This window comes from Cyprinodon variegatus, unplaced genomic scaffold (assembly GCF_000732505.1).
Source record: "Cyprinodon variegatus isolate N-32 unplaced genomic scaffold, C_variegatus-1.0 Scaffold324, whole genome shotgun sequence".
NCBI lineage: Eukaryota > Metazoa > Chordata > Actinopteri > Cyprinodontiformes > Cyprinodontidae > Cyprinodon > Cyprinodon variegatus.
Genome location: NW_015150777.1, coordinates 577,357 through 600,697, shown reverse-complemented (window position 1 = coordinate 600,697; position 23,341 = coordinate 577,357). Strand labels below are relative to the sequence as shown.

The window sequence follows — 23,341 nt, the reverse complement described above, 5'->3', positions numbered from 1 at the left end:
TTTTGGGTTTTCGTAATATTTCATGATTTTTTTTTTTTTTTGTTTTTTTAGGAATGGCAACTGGTAGTTTAACGTATGACATCTGGGAAATGTAGTTTTTCTACCGAGGTGCAACTCTTACGTCACTATTCAATGTAGCTAGCTAGCAGCGTCTAGCAACAGAAATAGCGCAGTATGTGAGTTTTTTATTTAAAACGGAAAGATAATTATTCGAAAACAATGAAGGCTTTATTGTTTACTGCGCATAAGTTAACAGAGACGGTGTGTTTCTTATTGGGCCTCCTGGTTTAGCTGAACTTTCTCGACTTGTCTTAAGGTTCAACTTAACGTCAGCAGGTGAGACACTTTGTAGTGTGGAAACATTCGTTAGTAGTCATGTAAATCATTTATTTAGGGGAGCCAGTAGCTTCAAAACATAAATATCGAACAGTTTGAATTACCTTTACACGTTTTATAGGATTTGTAATGCTAATCTAAGTCGTTCTAACTTTGATTCGCGACTGAACTTTTTGGAATCACTGCTCCTGTATCGATCAGGGATGTCGGGGGTGAGGTGTGGAGATGATGTCTCAGATTACCTGAGGCAGAACCCTCAGCTGGCCCAGTGGGTCGAGTCGTTTCGGGGCTACTGTGAGAGCAACAAGCAGTGGTCTGCTCGGAGGGAGTTCATACTGAGAAACATGGAGGCTTTCCCCACTGTGAAGCCGGGGACTTCCAGCAGCAGTTTGGACAAGCTGCTGTCTCTGTCCATGGTCTGGGCCAACCACGTCTTCCTGGGCTGCAGGTAGGACACATTGAACGGAACATGTCCACATAAGAAAGTTTAGTGGACCCAGCAGTCACTACTGAACATTAATTAAAACAAAAACATTCAAATTAAACATTGTTCAAACTTAGAATGATGATCTTGTGCTTGTTTAAGTTTACTTTGATTCCCCTCATTTCTTCCCCTGCATGGTTTAAAGATAAGTTAAAGGTTAATGGAAGATTAAGCATACTTTTCTGTCCTGTGTGTGTTGGTATGTTGGCGCCTTCCTGAAAGAGAGTAATTATCCACAGATTTGGCCTAGGGCCCCAAGTTCCTGGGGGGCCCATAAAACTCCTTTTACATGTATGGTTAATACAGCTATTACTTATTTGTGCACATTGATTATGTTTTTGATAATAATCCTTTGGTGGAAATGCCATCAGAACGCTTTTAATATTAAGTCTGTCTAAGTCCCCCCCCCCCAGTGTCCACCATATTGGATCAGTCAATTTGCTGCACATGTTCAGAAAGGTCCAAACAAATAGCAGCAAACCAATTGAAAACAAACAGTGCAAAGAGCATTGTTTCCAACGTAGCGCTTTTGTCGCTATATTTAGCTACTTTTCCGACCCCTCTAGCACTTTTATTACAAAAAAGCGCCTAGTGCCAAATCTAGCTACTTTTTTCTGCTACTGGAGACTTTGGCGACAACATATAAAAGCAGCTAACTCTGCCCTCCAGAGCCTGTAGATTGGTAACCCCGCCTCCTGCTCTCCTCTATTTTGTCTGCTGCCATGATTCATGCAGCTATTATTTCATCCAAATGAAAAATGGAGAACAGATAAGTAGATCATGGCTTGTCTACAGTGAAAAGGACTGTTATTTACTTTTGCCGTAGACTTTTTGGAAACACAGGAAGGAGCAATCAGCTAAGTGAGCTCAGTGATTGGACAAGATCTTTTATTCCTTTTGAGAGAGCATGAAAAGTCTGCGTAGTACAAAACATAGAGAGGAAAACAAGAAGAGAGGGACAAAACGTAGAACAAATAATGTATGTCTATTCTATAAAAACTTTTCTATCTGTATAATGGGTCTGTTTTATATGTTGTCTTCCTAATTCAGAGGGCCCCCTGCCTGTCTTTGCCTAGGGCCCCAAATTTCCTAAATCCGCCCCTGATTAGGACTTCATATCTCTGTCTACCTGATTGTCTGTCCATTCATCCATTTAAATAAGGATGCTCAATATATAATGAATATAACTTAGGGCTCCAAAATATAAAGAAAACATCTAATTATGATACAACTACAGAGTGTTGTGATGATATTGACTACAAAAGAACCACATTCCCTTGATACCTTTCTGTTTATTTATTCATCACAACATTCCAATGATTTTTGTGCACTTTAGCATCTTAGGGGGTAAAAATATGTTTCCTGTATGGGCCTCAAGGGCACTATAAGTTTATCCAACATGTGAAATGTAGGATTGGGATGCCCACTATGCTTGCCGGGTATTTTGGATATAATATCCTCTTTTGTTGCACACAGTGATGTTAGAATTGCAACTGTAATGTAAAAAGTATTTGAATGATTTAATAATAATAGCAGATGTGACATAAGCATGCAGAAATAAGCCTCAATCCAATATGGCTATCTGATCAAGCCAGCATTATGTTGGCTATGTTGTTCCTAACTGTTTTAAAAGATGTGTTTTGTCGGCTGAATTCCAGTGACTCATTTATTTCTCTGTGTATTTCAACATGGGTAGTCCTAATACATTTTAAATCACACAGATCCACTCTGGTTCAGTTTGATCCTTTCTGTATTACCACACTGCCTTTCTGTCATCTGTGCATCCTGGAGCCTGCAAGCCAGTTCTCAACTATTCAGTCCTCCCTCTCTAGGCTGTGACCTCCTTTCCAGGTATCTCTAAGGCAGTTTGAACCCCCTTTGCCATCTTGGTTCTATCAGAAAAGCAGAATGAAATGACAAAAAGTTACATGCTTGTAACGCTTATAATGCTTGGTTTGTACGGCAGGGGTGTTTAGGGTTAGAACCAAAAGGACAGTTTGGAGCCCTGTAATTATTGTCATAATTGCCTGTTGCTGGTAATGTGTCAGATATCCCCACTCCGTATGCCAGCCGCCATTTCACAACTCATTGCAATGTTTCATAATAGTCATTGTTCTTACATGATTTCCTAATATTAAGTCTTGTGGGTCTGGTTTTTCTTAAAACTAAAAATCTAGACTGAAAGTCTGGAAAGGTGCAAAAAAATGATGTCAGCGTGGAGGGTAGAGAATGTACCAGATGGATAAATTTGGCAAAGAATATTTTCAGCTTGAATTTTGCCATCCTTAAATGAAGTATACCATGTTTGGCCAGTACTAAAGAAGTCATTTAGCTGACAAAGAAAACTGACTAATGTGTCAATTTAGCTTTTGAACCGTTCCAACCTGAGAGGGAAATATCACTACATGAACAGCTACATACTACTCAATGCTTCCCCATGAGCTCATTTGTATTTACGTGTGAAAGCCTTTGTTGACTTTCTTCTCTTTATCCCAGTTATCCACAGGCTGTCATGGACAAGATCAAAAAGATGGGTGAGGGAATAGCTGTCCAAGACCCTCCTGTTCACAAAACCACAAAAGATGGAATCATGAGCAGAGGAAAGCGGAGCGCCACAGATGGTGATGCACAGTGCATTGTTTATTAGTGTGATGCATGTAAAGTGACCTTGGTTAGAGTTTACAGGACTGTTAATAGTTGGTTTGGTTTCAAGGGGTTTTGCTTTAAACTTGCAATTTTAAGTTAGGAGTAGATAAGATGTGTTTACAGTGAGCCCTGCGGTGATCAAAGGAGTAAAAAGCCTTTAAATTAAGTCAGTTTATGTTGCAGAAATAAGATTTGTTAAAATAGAGGACAGTAGAAAAATTTAGTAACCTTTTTAACCTTCTCCATAGCACGACGACAAGATTTTTAAAAATATGTTCTACCAAGATAATATAATCCTTGATTGGGAAGTAAAAAGAAAAAAGCCAAACGTTGTAAAATATTTGAAACAGTCATACTTATCCTTTTTATATATTGCTAGAGTGAGTAAGATAAGTATTTGAACACCCTGTTATTTTGCAAGTTCTCCCAGTTAGAAATCATGAAGGGGTCTGATAATGTCATCATAGGTGCATGTCTACTGTGAGAGACATAAAAAAAAAAAAAATCTGAAATTACAATGTATATATTTTTTTTTTTTGTATGATGCAGCTGCAAATAAGTATTTGAACATCTGAGAAAATCGTTCCAAAAAGTTAAAAAACAATCCACTGGACTTTGTTTCCAAGTTTGAATATGTGCCGCTGACCTGGTTTCTGAGTAATAATCAGCCTTCAGACGGGCCTTGACATGTGCTGGTTTAAGCAGGGGAACCTTCCATGCCATTCATGATTTCAAACCATCAGGTCTTAGTGTAATACAAACAGTAACCTTGGAAACTGTGGTCCCAGCTCTTTTTTGGTCATTGATCAGCTCCTCCCGTGTAGTTCTGGGATGATTTCTCCCCTTTCTTAGGATCACTGAGACCCAACTAGGAGCCCCAGTCTGACAGTCATGTTTAGTTCCTTCCATTTTTTTAATGATTGCTCCAACAGTGGACGTTTTTTTTTTCAAGACGCTGCTTGGCAATTTCCCAGTAACGCTTTCCAACCTTGTGGAGGTTTACAATTTTGTCTTTGGACAGCTCTTTGGTCTTGGCCATGTTAGTAGTTGTATTCTCACTTGTTGTATGGGGTGGCCAGGTGTCTGTATGCAGCTAACAACCTCAAACAGGTGCATTTAATTTAGGATAATAAATGAGGTGGAGGTGGACATTTTTAAGGCAGACTAAGAGGTCTGTGAGGGTCAAATTCTAGCTGATAGAGAGGTGTTCAAATACTTGTTTGCAGCTGGAATATACAAATAAATATTTAAAAAAAATCATACATTGTGATTTCTAAATGTATTTTTAGATTATATCTTTTACAGTGTTCAAATACTTATTTTCCTCACTGTAAAGGGTTCCTTCTACTTTCACAGTTTGTCTACATGCATCAAGATGTGACTAGATGACAAGTTTTCTATTAATTTCCATACAGTCTGGAGCTTGTTAAAGCTAAACTCTGCAGCATCTTTTCAGCATAATTACCGTTTAACAGCCGTACCAAAGGCTCACCTCTTTGTTCCTCATTAAATGCTGCTCCTTCTACATCAACAACAATCTGTTATCGTTCACAGAGGGAGATGCTGACAGCTGTGTGAAGCGAGCCAAAGCTGCGCCTAATGAGCTGAATGCGGCTTGGAACATGACTCAGAAGTCCGGGCCGCCTCCTCAGGCTCCAGCAGAGCACCAACCCTTCTTCAACCGCCTCTATAAGGCCGTGGCGTGGAAGCTAGTGTCGGCGGGGGGCTTCGGTCCCAACCTTGACCACTTTGAAATCCTGCGGAGCTGTGTGGAATCGTGCAAACAGACCTTGACGTGCGTATTTGTGCCGCTGAAGGACATTGCGGGTCTCCCCGCAGGCCGCACTCAGAAGGACGGCCATGTGTGTGAAATCCGCTGTCAGATGGTCTACATGGGAACAGGATATGGGCGAGATGAGTCGGCCGCCAAGGCCATGGCTTCTAAAGAAGCTCTGAAAGTCTTTCAGGGGCGAAAGGTGACAGTAAAGATCTGCAGGCGGCGGTACAAAGGGAGGGACGTGGAGGACTTGGTGCTTCTGGACGAGCTGCCTCGAAGTCAGGGCTTCCCTCCAGCGCTTAGCTACCCATTTCAGGACGAGCAGCTCGAACACACCTCTTCATAGAGAACCTGGAGACATGGCTGTTAGTTACCAGACCACTTTGTTTGAACCTGGATTCATCTCAGAAGGCAGATGTGCTTCCAGCTTTGCTTCGGTTCCAGAACAAATAGCTAAACATGTTTGCAGGAAAGCTGCTCTAAATGTCCAAAAATCCAGAACTGGACCAGTTCAAAGGCTCAATGAAATTCCATGTTGTTTAGTTTCTTCTTGTCTCGGTTTTTACATCCTGTTAGGAGCAGGAATGATACATTTTCACCCAATAATTTATTACAGACTAAAGCTTTATCCTGGTGAGTGTTTTTAGTCTAACCAATGCCTCTCTGAGGAACTGATTTACAGGCTAAGTCTGTTTATAAGCCAAGTAGAAAATAATCTGTTACTTTAGCTTTTGTTTCTAACAGTTTCAGCTTTTTTTTATGTGGTTAACCCGACAGTAAAAATCAGTCTGAAGCATCATTTTGATTTATTTTGAATTTAAAAGTTTTACATAGATCCTTCTCCTTTGATTCTAGTTCTGTAGAACCATTTCATTTTAATGCCTTTTTCATTTAACCGGTTGCTGTACTATTTCCTTCCCTTGTCATCTGCACTTTAATTATTTCTGATCAGAATTGGACCTCTTTGGTGCCACTGAAGTAATTTTTTTGTCGCAGTTTATAAAACAAAAGTTAAAGGTGAAAATATTTGTGTTGATGAAATTTTAATGATGAGGCAAGGGTCTCGACTCATTTCAGATTCTCTTAAATCTGAAAGATTTCCACAGGAATCTGATGAGGTGAAAACACTGAGGAGGAAGAAACGCTCGACTGAAGGGTTTTTAATGCAGGGAAATCTCTCCGCTTTTGTTTTCCTAGATGCCTGGATGCTTACGGTAGCTGTGTTACTGTACATTGAATGATTAACCTCTGTGACTTTTATTTGATTTCAGAATAAAATGTGTGATAACATTGTTTTGAGATTTGTGATGTTTAACGTGGTGAGCTGGAAGGCTGTTTTTTTGTCACAGAATTTATAGGAAAGATGCTCTACAGGCAGAGGTTTCAAGTAACAATACAAATGCTTTACCTCACTTAATTAGAAATCTTTACTGTATTATTTATATTTTACACAACTTTTTATTTCTAAAGTTAAATTTTTTTGCAATTATCTCTACTTTCTACTCCTTAGAATTTAAAAACATGCTTGTTAGTTTTGTTTCATTTTAGCCCATTTCCGTTATGGCCTGTTGGTATTAAAAAATAAATACAAAACATAAAAATAATTTGTTTTATCCAGATCATTTCTTTTTGGTTGTACTCTGCACTGCACCAACTTGTTGTTTGCCACATATAAAAATAAATAGTTTTTCAAGATGATGCTGAGTTCAATTTGACACTGTTGCCATTAGTTAAACAATTAAGTAGAAAAAGGGTTATGGTCCAGAATTGTAGAAAAAATTTTCCTTTAATAGGACAGAGCAGTAAAGCATCTCTCTTTAATATTTTTTCCTGCGTTACTTTCACCTTTTTTAACTTAAAGTAGTTTTAAAAATGTTACTTCTACACTTTTACTTGAGTAAAATCTTAAGTTGATACTCTTTACTTTTACAAAAGTGTTTTTAAGCAGTAGGATTTATACTTCTACTTGAGTAATACACTTGAATACTTTTGACACCTCTGCCTACAGGGTAAAGTGCTGCTGTGAAGTTTGCTTTGTGGCTTTTGTTCCAGTCTGGTTTGATGTCGAAGAATTTGCTTCAAGGAACAACCGTGGTGTTAGTGTGTGTTTACACCTGTGCTCCTGTTTCTAAATATTTTTAAATAAAATTTAACAAAGAAAGACAATTTGTTCTTGCTTCTCTAAGGTTCTTTTGTTGTGAAAAAGGAAAAGTTTCATTTTGGTTTCATCTAATCATATTTGACAGAGAAAGGTTTGTTTTTTTTATTTTGGTGGCATTGCTAAATTGGATCATATATGGGGAAATTAATTATTACATATGACCAAAAGCAATATTAAATGTAATGTTTAGTGTTAAATGTGTTTTTTTCAATCTAATTAACACAAATACATATATGATGTAGTTTATATTTTGAATATAATAAAGGAATCACAGCAGGATGAAAACTTTTTAAAGCATCTACTTTTGTAAAGAATTTAAAGATTCATCATCAATGTTTTATCAAGAAAAATATTTGCTCAGATACCGTTTTTGTTAATTTCTTAAAATTAAACCGTTTTATTTATAAAAAGCATTATACAGACACTGTCACAAAGTGCTGTACAAAAGAACACCTTAAAATCATATGACATAAAACCCTGATATAAAAAAGTTTTTAAATTTGATTGAAAATCCTAACAAAATCAGCAAGTTGCCTCTGCTTTTCCACAGTGTATGAGCCACAGACTGAAATACTCTGTCCCTCTTAGTTTTCAGTTTATAAGAGGTATCCAGAGGTTTTGACTTTGGGATTGAATAATACCAGCTAATGAAAGAAGAATGTAAAATAGTAAATAAAAGAGGGTGTAGAACTGAGACTTGAGGGACCGCAGAGATCACAGGAGTAGCATCAGGGTAAACTAATCTGATCATATACAGGATGTCCAACTAAAGAGAAATGAAGTAAACCAATTCAACTCAGCACCAGAAATGCCTGCAAGAACCTTGAGCCTATTTAACAAGATTATGGTCAGCAGCATCAAAGGCAGCGCTGAGCTTCAGCCGCTTCAACGCTGAACATTTCCAAATTAGGAAGTTTGAGAGCTAAAGGCAGTTTTTTGCAATTCTAAAGTGTTGAATGATCGATTAGCACTAAGTCATGTTTGAACATATTCAATAAAATAATAAAATCATTTAGAGTGATTTTTTCTTTCTGACAGTAGGATACTTGGGAAATTTCCAGTTAATGTCACTTCGCTCATGATGTCACCACTGACAGAACAGCTTACTGGAGAACTTATAACAGAGAGAAACAGACATTTTTTCCCCCACAGTTTCATTTATTTTTTCTCCATCTCAGTCATCCGGTTTCTCTCATGCTCTGCTTGAATACCTTGGAAACCTATACAATTATTGAATGAGGCCTCTTGTCAGGCCTAGCTGACATTTCACCCACCTATAAACTGTGTGTCAGTTCCTTATTAAAAATGATTGTTGATGCTGCTTCAAAAGCAGCGACATTTATGTATAATATCCTCCTCCAGCAGAGCAGCTGTTTATGTAAGCAGGACGCCTTCTGGCCTCATCAGCACAGCTGACCAGAATAGAGTCACAGATGTGCACTGTGTGTGTTTCACCCTTTATTAGTCAATGTGGGTTGAATGAGATCTGCTTGTCACTTCCGATGTTGTTGTGTTATGGCACATTTGTAGTTCAGAGAGTGGCTCATTATTTCTATAATGTTGCACTGATCTGAACTCTGAATGCAGATTTATAGAATCTTTCCACAGGCTGCAGACCTATGTGTCATAAAGTTACCCATACATGTGAAATTGATGGACAGTGATGGGCAAAGTTTTTACAAATCAAAATGTAAAAACAATGGCACTCAGATCCCTTTACTTTAATACTCGCCCCAAAAAATGAGTCCAACCAAATGCCTCTGGAAGACACCTTATTAGTGAACATATGAATATGGTAGAGTGGAAAGATGCCATGCAATTATGTGTATGGGACAAGCCAAGAAAATGCAAATACGATTTTGCTTATATTTTCTTTCCATTTAAGAAATAAAACTTTTTTTTTATCACACTTTACAATGGTGTTGGTCTTGCTTATAAAACATATAAAACACATTGTTTTTGTAGTTTTTTTGGTTTTGTTTATAAAGCGTTTAGAAGGTAAAGGTTGAATAAGTATAAATAATAATGGGAGTCGATGTTAAGTTTGTAGATTAACCACTAGAGAGCGGCAGTGTTCAAATAAAGTTTAGACATGTTCAGATTCTCAGTCTAAAAATAATGTTTGCATGTTCAAATTGTACACAAGAATTTTTTTTATTATTTTTGGGCTGTTGGGAACAGTGCAACATATTTGTGTCAAATTTTTTTTATCCTAATTTTTTTTTATATATTGACTGGCTATTTCAAACCTTACTGTGTGGTTTAATAAAAAGATAAGTGCAAATTTTCTTGCTTTTCTTACTTATGTTTACTGTTTCTCTTTATTCACATATGAGCTCAAAATGATTTCCTCTCCTGTGGACCTCATGTATTATCTCTGGTATATAATGATGATCAAATCACACAGTTTTCTGTTTGTCTCCTCCTGTTTCCATAGCTGCCACCACTGTCTATTTGCAATGTCCAAGCTTCAATAACCTTGCAGCTGATTTAGAGGCAAGGTCATGCTGTAGGTTGTTGTGCTGTGCAATTAAGGGGCAGCACAACAGCCTACAGCATGACGATGCCTCCACTTTGGTTAATAGCTGGCACAATGTTCCTAAGTTTTAAGTTTTAGGGGAGTGGCGGCCTAGTGGGATGGGCTACATGCAGAGAGTTAATTTCGTTGCTCTTTAATTGTGACAGTGAAATGTCAACAATAAAGTAATTAAGTGTAAAAAATGTAAGTGTAAATCTCACTTCAAGTAGGAAGTTTCTTGTTGTTCTAAAAAAGATCAACATTTGTTAAGTTCAAACTTAAGACTTTCCTCTAGGAAGAGTTTGGCTTGTAGCTGAGGTTTCACTTTGTGGAATGAAACTGATGTTCTGCATTAAAGTTGATCATTCTAATCAGTTTTTTCCTAACAATCCTTTAAACCTTGTCTGTTAGGTTTGATAGAATATATGAAAATGACCACAGCTAAATGTTCTAAGGGGGAAATTATTGCAGCAAAACTTTTTTTATAAAGTAAGGTCACATTAAGTCCCTGGAGTGACCTTGATCAAAATGTACAGTATCCATTAGGCTTAAATGTCAGGCTGAAAGCAGAAAATGTGAGGAGAGGTCAAACATCCATAATCATGAATGCAAACACATCAGTGCTTGCATACATTATACTTTATATGTAAAATCTGACATCATCTCTCCATGACAGTCTAAGTGATTGGATTCAAGGATTCTTTTTTTTTTTTGTTTTTTTTAAGTCCAAGTATGTAGGTTTTTTTCCAAGCCTGAAATTAGGAAAAAAAAAAAAAAAAGAATGGGATACCTGTTTGACTTAAGCTTTGAAAAAAATCTAATTTAACCCGAAAAATGAGTTTTAGAGATTTTAGAGATTTAACTTTAACTTTATAAACCTTCTGATTTAACATAGTTCTAAGGAAAAGTCTAGAAGAAGAAATGACAATTCTGAAGTGAACTGTCTTCTGCTTGAATTGAATAAACTGTCCTCTACGTTTAATATGCATGCTGTGGATGAGTCAGCTCCTTTGAAGAAGGAAATGCAGCTTAACATGTTCTTCTACAACGGCCTAATTAGTGCTCAAGTATGCTTTAGATAATACATTTATTTCATGTAACTCATTGCATCTTAGTCCACTCATTATTTTTTATATATATATTTATTTATGCACTGTAAAAATGGTTTTAGTTGCAGTATTTTTATATCTTTATATTGGCTAAATTCACTTAATCTTCTGATTCACAAAGCAAATCGTACTAAATAAATATAGAAGCACAATCAACTTCATACCCCATATTCACACTTTTTAGTCTTAATATAATCTTCCACCAAATACAAGCAGGAAAGACTGAGCAATGTTTTCTCATTTTTTTTAAAGGCGTTCTGGAGCTGATTGACAGTTATGTTTACCCTTTCACCTGCATGCAAGCATCTATTTTTCACTCAAACTGTAAAAAAACTAATAATCTTGGTATTCAAAAATTGGACAGGTTTTTTTTTTTAAATATATAAGTGTAGAGGATTGCTGATCTTTGGACATACTTTTTACTGTAGCTGTGTGTTACCAGCAGTGCTGGGCTATCAGAATCAGATACATCTTGCCCTTATTTTCAGCCGCATGGGTGATTTTTTCACTTTACACAGACTTACACTGGAACTAATTGCATGGAAAACATGTCTTTTTATATCAATATTGGTGTCTTTTTTAACAGACATGTAAGCATCTATACTTTGCTTTAAGAGATTATTGCTAAACTGTGTTGGAATTTCAAAAGCAAGCATTTTTTCTTTTTACTTAATCACATACATACAGATGAATCTTCCTGCATCTTCGCTGCATCTCTTTCTCAAGTAGTTGCATGTCACAAACACTGCTGGACTGCGAAAACCCTTTTTTCCTTATTCATCAAAATAATCCTCTAACTTGAAGCCAATTTAACCTCCAAAATAACTTGTTCACCAAAAAGAGTCTTAGTGGTACCAAACTTTTCAATTCATGACTGATGGGACCACTGTGCTCACTGGGACCTTTAAAGCAACATAAATGTTTCTGGTTCCTTCCCAAGATTCCTGCCTTTAGACAATCCTGTCTCAGAGGTCAGTATCCCTCTGACTTCCTGCTTGGTGTTTGTGCTTTGATATTCCTCCTTAACTACTGAACCTTATATTGACAGCGGTGCACCTTTCCTAATCATGTCCAGTTATCTGAATGAACTACAAGTATACTCCATTTAAGCCATGAAAACCTCTTAACATGGACTTCATCTCAATGTTGAGCTTCATGGTAAAGGCTGTGAATACTTTGGTAAAGGGGATTTCTCCGTTTCCCGTCTTAAATAAATTGGCAACAATTTCCCCAAAACATTTTTCATATTGTCATATTGTGGTATAGTGTGTAGCCTTTCAACGAGAGAGATTAATGTACAACCATTAAATAAATAGAATAGCGCTGTAACACAACTAAATGTGGAAAATGTGGCATTCTGTGAATACTCTCTGGAATTATTATTGAGATGATTGGTAATAATTGCCATAAACTGTCAGCAAATCAATGTAAGACCTTTTTCTGCAAGTGCTATGAAAATTAAAAAGACAGATATGATGTAAGTAGGTGTGCCCATGCACCTGGTCCAGCAAACAAACCCCTTTGGATTTTAGTTTAAATCAAATTTAACAGTTATAATGAAACATACATTAATGAATGGCACAAGGGGGAAAAAAATCACTAAATCAAATTCAGCATGTTTACATGTGTTAAGATGTTATAAATCAGCCTCCCTGCCAGAAGCATTGCCGACTGTTAATATATCGAGCACTTGCCAGCCAGCATCATTCACAGAGAGAGCTCTCTATTTCAGACTGAATCGTTTGTCTCCTGCTTTGTGTCTCCATCAATCACTCTCTCAATCATTGTGTGTCTCTTTCTCTTCGTCAGCCTCTTCCTGGTTCTGTCAACATCGCCATCTGTCATTCTGTCGAATTATCAAACACAGACAAACGTCCTCCCTGATAGGCAATCGCCGCAGGTTAGAGGAGACCCGACGTGGGTGGGGAGAAACTCTCTTGTCCGTATATACAATCTCTATTGGAATCAGCTGTAATTCTCCTGAGAATCAATAACGAATCCTTGCTGTCGGGAAAAAAGTATTGCACTAAGAAAATAAGATAAACACTCTTTTCCCCAGCCAGCCACAAAGAAAGTTTTCAACATTTGAGCTGTTAACTTGTTCATTCAGTTTTGTGCATTCCAGTTTGAAGATAAATATAGACCGTACAGGTATAAGGATTAAGATTTTTCACACTCTTCATACTTCCTCCTACAAAAAACTAATAATTCAAATTAAAAAAAAAATGGTTTTATTTCCCTTCCAAAAAATGACAAGAAACTAATATGGTCTTGACGTGGTACATTTTTTATCCCTTTTGAAGAGAAAGTTGGAAAAATAAACCGTACATTGCTATATTGTCTGCAATTTTAGCATTGAGAATATTCATTTTCAGGAATATTTTGGCAGTAATTTATATCTCTATGTTTTTAAATATGCCTCACCTGTAGAAATGCCTACTTATTTTAAATAATGCAACATGATTACACTACTTGTCTCTTTATAAATTAATTGGTTACATGACTACAAAAGCCACAATATCCACAAGGAGCTGTTCTGTAATGCCTGCAGGATGTTTGTGATTAAATTAGATGTCCACAGATGGTCATTTCAACCCTTGACATGGTTTGTTCCCATCAGGATTGTCTTGATGACCTCAACGTGTGTGGGAGGGGCAAATAATGTTCTTAGAGCACAGATTTATTTTTAACTCTTTTATTTGCAAACACACTTGGTTTAAGCAGAAAGATATATGGTTTTATCATTAATTATCAGGCATTTACATTTTTCAGGCGTAGAGCTCACATAGCAAATGCAGAAAAACCTGAAAAATGTCTTCCCATTTATTATATTTTATTTCTATGCAAATTCCGCAGTTTTTCTTTAGATAAACAGACTTATCTGTATATCTGTATCTGTATATGCAGCAGATGAGTTCCAAGCCAGCTCCCATGTCAGAAGATGAACGAGAGCTCATACAGTTAGTCTTAGAGAAACAGGACTAAACTGAAAAACAGGCCAATCTCAAATATATAAACAAAGTTTCATGATCTCAGCACTGACGTCTAGTCGGATTACTAATTTCTCTACCTGCTTAGCTCTTTCCAGTTCTCAATCCTGCTTATTTGACCCACCTGCTTTAGTCTCTATCTAACCAGCCTTCTGACCAGTCATCAGTGCCAGATTATTTTCGAGCCGATTGTTGAGGGTTATTTTGGCGTACCTGTGTTCCAACTGCCTGATCCTGACCCATTCTGCCTCTTGACCTCTGAGCCTGCCTGTTCCTTTCTGATCTGTTTTCCTGACCTGTCTTCTGATTTCTGCCAAATCCCTGCCTGTTTGTGCACCGTACCTGGAAATGTGAACAGACTCTATTCTGAATTCTCTCTCGGCACCTCCCTGGACCCCTGACCTCCTGGCTCTGACAACTGAGCACATCACCAACATCTGCAACATTTGGCTTTGCCCTCTGGATTATCTTGCCTACCTTCGTCTGCTCGGTCAGGATCTCCTGCCTGTCCTCCAACCACCAGTATCAGGAACACGCGTAGACAGCTGACTGGCTGGAACCAAACTCACCCTCTGGATTCGGACTAGACTATGCGACCAGGTTAGTGAATCAAATGTTTATTATCATCCACCCCCAGAAAGACGTGGTCTTTGTTTAGTTTCGGTTTAGTTTTCAATAAACGTGCATGCTTCAGCCACAAAACTGGTTATGAACCCTGGATCAAAGCATGTTACATGGCTTTTCACATCTGTCCCTTTTTACTTCTCCAATGGTTGTTCAAATAGCCACTTTAAGAGTGTATCTGGTTTGATATGATTCATTAAACTAAGTTTTCTTTTACAATCAGTAGAAGATGGTTGAAATGTAGCAAAGATATCCACATGCTATGAGATCTCCTTTAGGTTGAGAGAAGTGGTCTGTTAGGAACATAAGGAACAATCAGATCTCTGATATAAGACAGAGTTTGGCAATTTAAGGCTTTATATGTGAGAAGGAGGATTTTAAATTTTATTCTTGATTTAACAGGAGGCCAATGAAGAGAAAGTAGGATAGGAGATATATGATCTCTCTTTTTAATTTTCATCAGAAATCTGGCTGCAGCATTTTGGATCAGCTGAAGGCTTTTAACTACAGCTTGTGGACTTCCTGATAATAAAGAATTACAATAGTCCAGCCTTGAAGTAACAAATGCATGGACTAGTTTCTCAGCATCACTGCTGGATAAGATTATTCTAATTTTTGCAATATTCACGAAACGAAATAAGGGAATTCCAGAATCCTCTTTGATATGGGATTTAAATGACAGGTCCCGATCTAAAATAACACCAAGAGTTTTTTACTTTATTACAGTATATGAGATAAAATGAATCCCATCCAAATAAAGTGACTGACTAATAGGCTCCTTTTTGAGAGACTCTGTTAAGAGTTAAGATGTTTTTTTTTATGTCTTCAAGACATGCCTGTAATCTATGTAATGGGTTAGCTTCATCTGGATTTATAGACAGATATAGCAGAGTATCATTAGCATAACCGTGGAAATTAATCTCATGCTGTCTAATAATACGACCAAGTGGAGCATATATATAGTAAAGAGAATTGGCCCCAGCACTGATCCCTGTGGAAATCCACGGGTAACCCTGGAGCTGTCAGGACTCCTGTCTTTGTGTTTGTGTCTCTGTGTTTGTCTCCCTTCATCCACCAGGAGGCGCCTGGTTCTGGTCCGCCTCCTCACTTACCTGCTGATGGTTTCCTCGTCAGACGGAGTGTTCTTAAGCTGCTGACTGCCACTACCTCGACGCCAGAGTGTTTGCTAGTTTTGGGTACTCTAGCCAAGCTAAATTTTGCTGAATCAAACTGAGTTTTTGTCAACCTGAGTTTTACTTTGTTTTTGTCTTTGCCTCTCGGCAGGAAGTCATCCTGAATACTGGATTTATCTGACCTTCTCTCTCTGGAAGGATCAACTGAGCTTCAAACTGAGCTGGGGTTCAAACAGGAGGTTTGGATCAACTTTCCCCAAGAGATCGTTTGAGCTTCTCACTGAGAAAGGGATTATTCTCCACTACGACCCGTTCAAGTACCGCAGGAAATCTGAGTGGCAGTCAGTTTCTCTGTTCACCAACTAACAACCGCATTCTGGGTAAACCCTGTTCCGCCCTCCACTGAATCAGACAAACACTGGAACCACGGCAAACAGACAGGATTCAAGGATTCAACAACTTTTCTGGAAACGTGAGTCGGCAACCAAATCCTCTTCTCCAAGTTCACGAGTCAAATTCCCCACTGAGCCTTAACTAACCGCTGTGTCTTCCCCTCACTTTACAGTTCCAGTTGAGCAGTGTTCAGAGCAACACCTCTCCCTCTGTTTAACCTATTCAATAAAACCCGTTAAACCTTTTCCCTGGTCTCTCTGTTCGGTTGTCTGCATTTGGGTCTGAACTTTGTAACATCATGACAGGAGCATGAGCATTGGATTTCCCTACAGTACCTCTTCGGATCTCTGATCTTCTGGCCTGGACTCCAGAAGCCTGAACTTCTGCTTTTCTTTGTCTGCTTGCTTCTGCTTGTCAGTCAGTTCAGTAGCCTTCTTGGCATTACCTCCTGGAATTCTTTGGGAGGCATCCGCTGCCTGCTGTGGGAAATCATCTGGCTGGATTCCACTCCCTCCTCTGGGCTCGGACTGAACCTTAAAACCAGGTTAGTGACTCACATGCTCGAAATCATCCTCCATCAGATTTATGTGGTCAGTAACCTGAGTCTTGCCCTCTACATAGATTCCAGTCTTTTTTGTCCTAGATGCTGGGTCGCAGATTTAATGTGTTATCAATAAACACTATTGTAAATTACATGTCTGCCTGCCTGAACATGGTTGGAACTGGATCTAACATAAATAGAAGGCTTAGATGAAGATAATAGTTTTACTAACTTTGAAAGTTCAACTGGATCAAAGCAGTCTAAACCCGGTTCAGATTCTAAGGCTACCTCAGATGCTGCCTCACCTTCCACAGATAATTATAGTTAGAGGAGTGCTAATGATCTTATTTTTAATAAAATCAATCTTATTTATTGCTAAGAGCAGGTGGGATGGACAGTTCAACAGAGCTATGGCTCTGGGGAAGTTTGGCAACTGTATTAAAAAGAAATCTAGGATTATTTGTTATCCTCCTCTATTGATGAAGAGAAATATGCTGCTCTTGATTTACGAAGGATCATTTTATACAGCATTAAACTGTTTTCCAGACTAGGTAGGATTCCTGTGGGCATGTAGAGTGCCCTTTATCTCTACTATGATAGCATTTTGCCTCAAAGTGCAAGCCCTGCATGAAACTGGGGAGCAAGCTTTCTATTTTTAAAGTTTTTCTTTATGTTGTCTAAGGCAGTACGCAGGGAACTAGCAACCCCATCAACAAATCATTAACTTGTGAATGGGAATAAATAAAATGTTTGTTCTCTGTAGTATTTTACAGCGATACAGAGGAGATAGAAAGTGGAACAGGTTTTTTAAAATGTATAACTACATATCAGGGGCTGAAACTTAGTCTTCATCCCCTCTTACATAATTTAGGTACTCAAACTTCGCCATGTTAAAGCAAGGATTCTTGGACGGGTAAAAGTATGACGTGCAAACATCTGATATGCAGCAGGTTTTTTCTGTGTGCAGCACAAAAACATTTGTTGCCAGAGCAATCTCTGAACGAATCCGGTGTAATTCTCATAGGAATTAAGAGAAAAGCCTCTCTGTCACCTGAAAATATTGCTTTTCAAGAAGGAAGACAAACAGTCCAATTTACAGCCTGGCAACAGTAGAGACTGTTAGTGAATCATTCCTATATAAGAGCTCCTTATTTCCTTATATGTGACTGTTTCACCTTATACAGTATGTGTACATTTTAAAGATTAATTTGTGAGTTATTTATAGATTTCATTATGTCTTCATCTAACTTATAAGTTTAAAGTTATGTGATCATATGAGATGAAACTTCCATCTCATTGGCCTAGTGTTTAGGACAAATTTAATGAGCAGAAGATGGGAAATGTTCTTGGAACACTTTGTTATGCTTCATTAGACATCATTATTGGCACATAAAAAAAGATAAATCTTAAAACACCAACAGCTTTTAATGAGTCATAGTGTCTCATATGCTGCTAGTTAAATGTGTTGAGGACAGCCATGTTTGGGGGCAAAAATGGCAAATATCCAAATTGTAATGATTCAGCTGTTTTTGATGCATGTTGACTTGATTGTGAAGATCAGATTGGGGGAAACAGAATATTGAAGCAATGAAGGCCTTACTTTTCCATGAAGCATTTAGACATGTTTAACTAAGTGTAAATAATGAAATTAGTGATGGTTGAATTTCCTTGAGCTGTTTCAGCTTCAGGGTTTTCAGTAAACTGGCCGACTGTGACATTGTTAGTGTCTCATTTTTAGCCATTACAATGCATCAGGGGTTCTGTTGTTCTGGAGAAGTAGTTGAGTTTCTTTATGTGAAAAAACCTAAAGAATATATTGTAAAAATAAAGTTGTTTTACAATCAATGACAATAAAGCTGATTTTCAAAGAATTTCTTTTTATTTTTTATTTTAAATCAGTCAAGGTTAGAGACATATAAAGAAGGCAAAGTCTTCAATCTGGAGTATAAGTACCACTGGTGACGCGAGCCAAAACTGAAACAACTATCAAAGCACTTGCTGCAGAGTGTTTATAAGTTTTGACATTTTGATCTAATTGTGAAAGTGCTTAATTTATGCAATTATACCTATAAAATATTTTTGGGAATCTAACCATAACCCTAATGTGTTGCTGGCTGATTAGCTAATGGCATCTTCCCAGAAAAGGAAAGAAAGACGTCTAAAGTTCTCCTTTATCCATCGGATGTGAGCATTTACATTAATGTAGCTGCTTATTCTTCAGAAAAGGGGTACCGAGCTGGGTGGATGAAAACCACTTGTATAGGAAGTAATAAAAAATACATCATTAAGCATCATCTGTCTGATGTTTAAGTTAGATGAAATTGATATTTTCACATGGTGAATCCTTTCAGATAAAGTCCTTCTCTGTAAGGAGCAATTTCCGATTTGGTAGGTAATAAATTCATTCCCTTTTTTTTGCTTTAGAGATTCTGTCCAGTGATCGGCGATTTATATATTCTTATCAATTCTTCCAGAACATAGAAACAAACAGGACAGAGGGTTTTGTTGACTTTAGGAGAAGTTAAACGTCCGGTTAAGCTTAAACATTCAGGACACTGTTCATTATTGATCAGAGGCTGCTGAGACTATGTAATAAACAGTAAAGGTGGACACCAGCAAATTTAAAAGCAAGTAGCAGTTATTTATTTTAAAACATGGCATTTTGTTTCTACTCAGTGTGGTCAATTTGTAATATTGCTAATTCATTTCAGTTTTTGATAAACTAAAAAAAAAAACTTGAAGACTTGATCTTTCTACTTTACTTCTTTACCTCTAAAATACTTCTGGACCAGGTCCTGACTGATGGGGACCCCAATCTTAAATTTTTGTTCATGCAGTTCATTTCAGATTGATTGCTGTTGTTTCTACTCCTGGTTTTTAAAACCTGGCCACAGATTGAAATGTTCATATGGACCTGTGGCCACTTCATTATAACTCTAAACATTAAACTCAGTATCCTGCATTTTTTACGTGTTTTCTGCCTCCGAACTCAAATGAATTTGTGATTAATGACTGCTGAGAAGGTCATGCAGTCATTAAATTCAGGTGTACTGAATTAGAAAGACATGCTGGTGAAGGTTCTCAGTCATCCCGGTTATTGTCATTCCAAAAAAATTAAAAACAATCCACTGGACCTAGTTTCCAAGTTTGAAGACGTTTAGCTTCCCATCCGGGCAGCTTTTTCAATTCAAAATTTCAGGAACAGTGTTGAGTTTGAGGTTTTATACGGTAGCCCAAAAAAGTTATTGTGAATTTTTACTTTTTCATCTCTTTATTTCTGTTATTTTCCACTTATTCTGACCCTTCTTTTCTCTATATTTCTCCTTCTTTTTTTAAACTATTTTGGTTTTATTCTTCCCAGCATAAATTTTTTACCTCTGTATTCCTAAATTGCGTATTCATTTTCATAACATTGCGGTCAACTCTTGCTGATGTTAACTATTAGTTCTCTCTCATATGAAGCAGTTGGCATGCGTTTTAAGAAGTTGAAATGTTGTCTAATCTGACCAAAACAATGTCTTCCTTCCATCTTTTTTCTGTTTTCCCCTGTTGTAAAGAACATGCAGGACTATGCATGGCTTTATTTCAATGACAGCTCTATTCTAGACACCCTTCTACTGTATATTTACACATTTACTAATCAGTTGTGTTTTTAAGGAGGTTGGTCACAGCTGCATTTAGAATTGTGAAGAATTATGAGGGTAATAAAGCTGGAATCTCTATTAGGTAAAAGGATAAAGGGTAGAGCAAGGTTAAAAATATAACAGTAATAAAATAATAATTTAGCTAGGTCACTTAATTTACTGAAGAGAATATTTCAGGCCCCTCTTGAAAATATTTTATGATCTTTATTCTTAAATGGAAAATAGACTCAGAATTGTAGCTTTTAGCCAGAATAAAAAAAAAAAGTCTTATAATCCATTAGCTATGTCTTTTGGAATTTTCATGATGGTAATGCATCTTTAAAGAAATGTTATTTAATATATGTTGTAAATGTTGCTTACCCCTTGAACATGTTGACATAAATTCCCAATAAATACATTGTTTTGCTGTTTAAACTTAGGAAATGTCAAATGCTTTCTAAATGCGGAAACATTTGGTATATTTTATCTGAAGCATTGCACTTTTCTGTGTCCATCAGAGAAACATAGTTAGGAGTGCAGCCAGCATCAACACTAAACTGATGCTCTGTTGGTTTAATGTTTGTTATTCGCCTCTACTGTTTGAAAAATCAGCTGCGGTTCAGCAGTTTTGGAGCCAACACTATAAATAGAGATTAAGGTTTGGAGCCAGGGTGTGGCTTGGCTCGTCAAAGGTTTTGGGGAGTAGAGCCAGGTGAGTGTGATTAGAACAGCTGCAGCTTTTAATTAATCAGGCTCCCTCTGCTGATGCTGGCTGCCATGAAACACATAAAGCGCATAGAGAGCAGTAGAACATTCTCCAAAACAGTATCTGATGTGTTTAATGTAGTCTTTAATAACATATGAATGGCTTTTATCAATGTTAATATAGAATCAATTTATGCTTACCATAGTAAAATATACAATATTTTGTGTGTCACACTATTAACATAAAAGGAAAGATAAGAAATTGAAAATAGATATATAAAAAAACTTAATAGGAAATGGCAGGACTTACTTTGCAGGAGTCTTAAGTTAGCTCTCATTTCTTCTTGGTACATGAAGCAGCTCTTCTGTCTTTCAGTGAGTTTCAGAGTTTTTGTTTTTTCATTTTTTTCATTTTTTCTGGTTTTGCACATAGTTTCAGTGTAACAGCAGGTCATTTTCAGCTTAAATTCAAGGGCTCAGTGCTGCTCTGGTAAAATGTTGGGCTGTTTCATGTTATATTGTCACAGAGTTGTCTCCAAATGCTTAATTAAATATATGAAATACCTATGCTAATAGAGCTTAGCAGAAACTTTTAGTGTATGTATAATCTTTCTTGAATACCGGTAACCTATTAAACTTTACTTGCTTCTTTTAATGCCAAATTTTATCTTTATAATACCAATAAGTATCCAAGGCTCTCCTTTCTAAGCTGCCTCATTCATGGTTCTGTCAGCCTTCCAACCGAGCTGCATCTCCACTTTGACTTCATGCAGCTCCGTTATTTCTTAATTTTCCAGAATACCACGAGTATCCAGACCCTTGGGGTAAGATGTATCCTAAATATATCATCATCAGTAAAGCTCAGCTTTACATCATCTGCTGGGATCTGAGCTTCAAAAATGTATATCACTGTCAATAAATTGTATTATTTACTGCATTATTTACTGTATTTTGGAATGATAATTACTGTGATAAAGAAAGAACAATACCAGTAGTCCAAGAATGAATTCCTAAGGGCAGTCTTTTAAGGATTTCTGACTTTTTTAGGGTTAAAATTACTCCGAGATACAAATGATTTCCTTTCTTTTTTGAAACGCAGTGATTCCAAAGACACAATGAGCTGAAAAAGATCCCCCGAAGGATGAGGCTTATCTGAGCTCATATTACGATGAAGCTGAGGTTTCATCGTAATATTTCCACATCCATATTTCATTTCCACAGACAACCATCATCATTATACTGTCAGTTTACCTTTACCTCCTTTCAGTTGAAGCGTCTTACAAAGTGTTCATACTCCTTGAATATTTGCACATCCTTTTAGGTTTAAATAACTAACTTTATTGCAATTTTTGGAGATTTCATGCATTAAAGTTTCCCAAACATTAATTGTATTAACCCCTGATTAAAATCCAATCTAGCCTCTTTAAAAGCTATCTTATTAGGCATTAGGGTCCAGATTTGTTTAATATAGTTTATATGAAGACATTAGAAATAATAAAACACAACTAAAGAGTCTGGTGGGATGGGGAATGCTCCCACAGATGAACGTAACTCTATCTGCCTTGTGCATTCATATCAAATTCTGTACATCAGTGTATAAGTGTCTACACAGACATCGGTGGGTGTTTTAAGTTTGCTTCAAGCCTAATGTCAAATTTAAGGTAAAGGTGCTTGCATTAGATAAGAACTGAGCTATGTCCACAATGTTATAACATCATGCTGTTGTGATGCTTTCTTCATCAGGAACAAATATGATGGGAAGATAGATTAATGTTAAACACAAGGTAATCCTGGAGGAAAAAAAAAACTTTGTAAATTCTGACTATATCAAGACTAAAAGTGGGGGGAAAATCCAAACCTAAATCCAGATGAAAATAACTGCTGCTTACAGATGCTCTCTCTTTCTAATGTGGAGAAATTTAAGCTGCTTTGAAAAGAAAAATTAAGAAATGTTTCAATGTCATGTAGAAAACTACAAGAAACATACTGAAACAGACTTTTGGCTGTAATAGAAGCACACTGTGATTCTACAAAGTACTGACTTGGCAGGGATGAATAATTTTAATTAACCACAGATCAAATATAGCTTGTTTTTCTGTGTTTTATTTGAGACTTTTCCAAATAATTGTCGTCATCAGCCTACAGCTGTCCCCAGTGGAAATGAAAGTATAGGTTCAGAGATTCTGGCTCGGTGACAGCCTGACTGACACTCACTCTCTGGCTCCTATCTGCTTCCTCTAAGGCAGAACTGTATTTAATTTTGAACCCTCCTCTGATATTTTATTTCATTTTTCTGACCTG

The 23,341-nt window shown here is 37.1% G+C and overlaps 1 protein-coding gene across 1 annotated transcript; it reads left to right on the top strand.

The window, feature by feature from the left end:
• Window positions 1-120: 120 nt before the first annotated feature.
• Window positions 121-7,478, top strand: cdkn2aip (CDKN2A interacting protein). The gene is made up of 4 exons (XM_015384845.1): window positions 121-336; window positions 538-784; window positions 3,317-3,441; window positions 5,021-7,478. The coding sequence occupies exons 2-4, from the start codon at window positions 540-542 to the stop codon at window positions 5,587-5,589; spliced, it is 939 nt and encodes a 312-aa protein (XP_015240331.1). The 5' UTR covers window positions 121-336; window positions 538-539; the 3' UTR covers window positions 5,590-7,478.
• The last annotated feature ends 15,863 nt before the right edge of the window (window positions 7,479-23,341 follow it).

Excerpts from the sequence above, each read along its gene's own strand:
- cdkn2aip (XM_015384845.1), top strand. The coding sequence starts at position 540 with ATGTCGGGGGTGAGGTGTGGAGATGATGTCTCAGATTACCTGAGGCAG. Across the intron at positions 785-3,316 it reads CACGTCTTCCTGGGCTGCAG|TTATCCACAGGCTGTCATGG; the intron begins GTAGGACACATT and ends TCTTTATCCCAG. Across the intron at positions 3,442-5,020 it reads AAAGCGGAGCGCCACAGATG|AGGGAGATGCTGACAGCTGT; the intron begins GTGATGCACAGT and ends TATCGTTCACAG.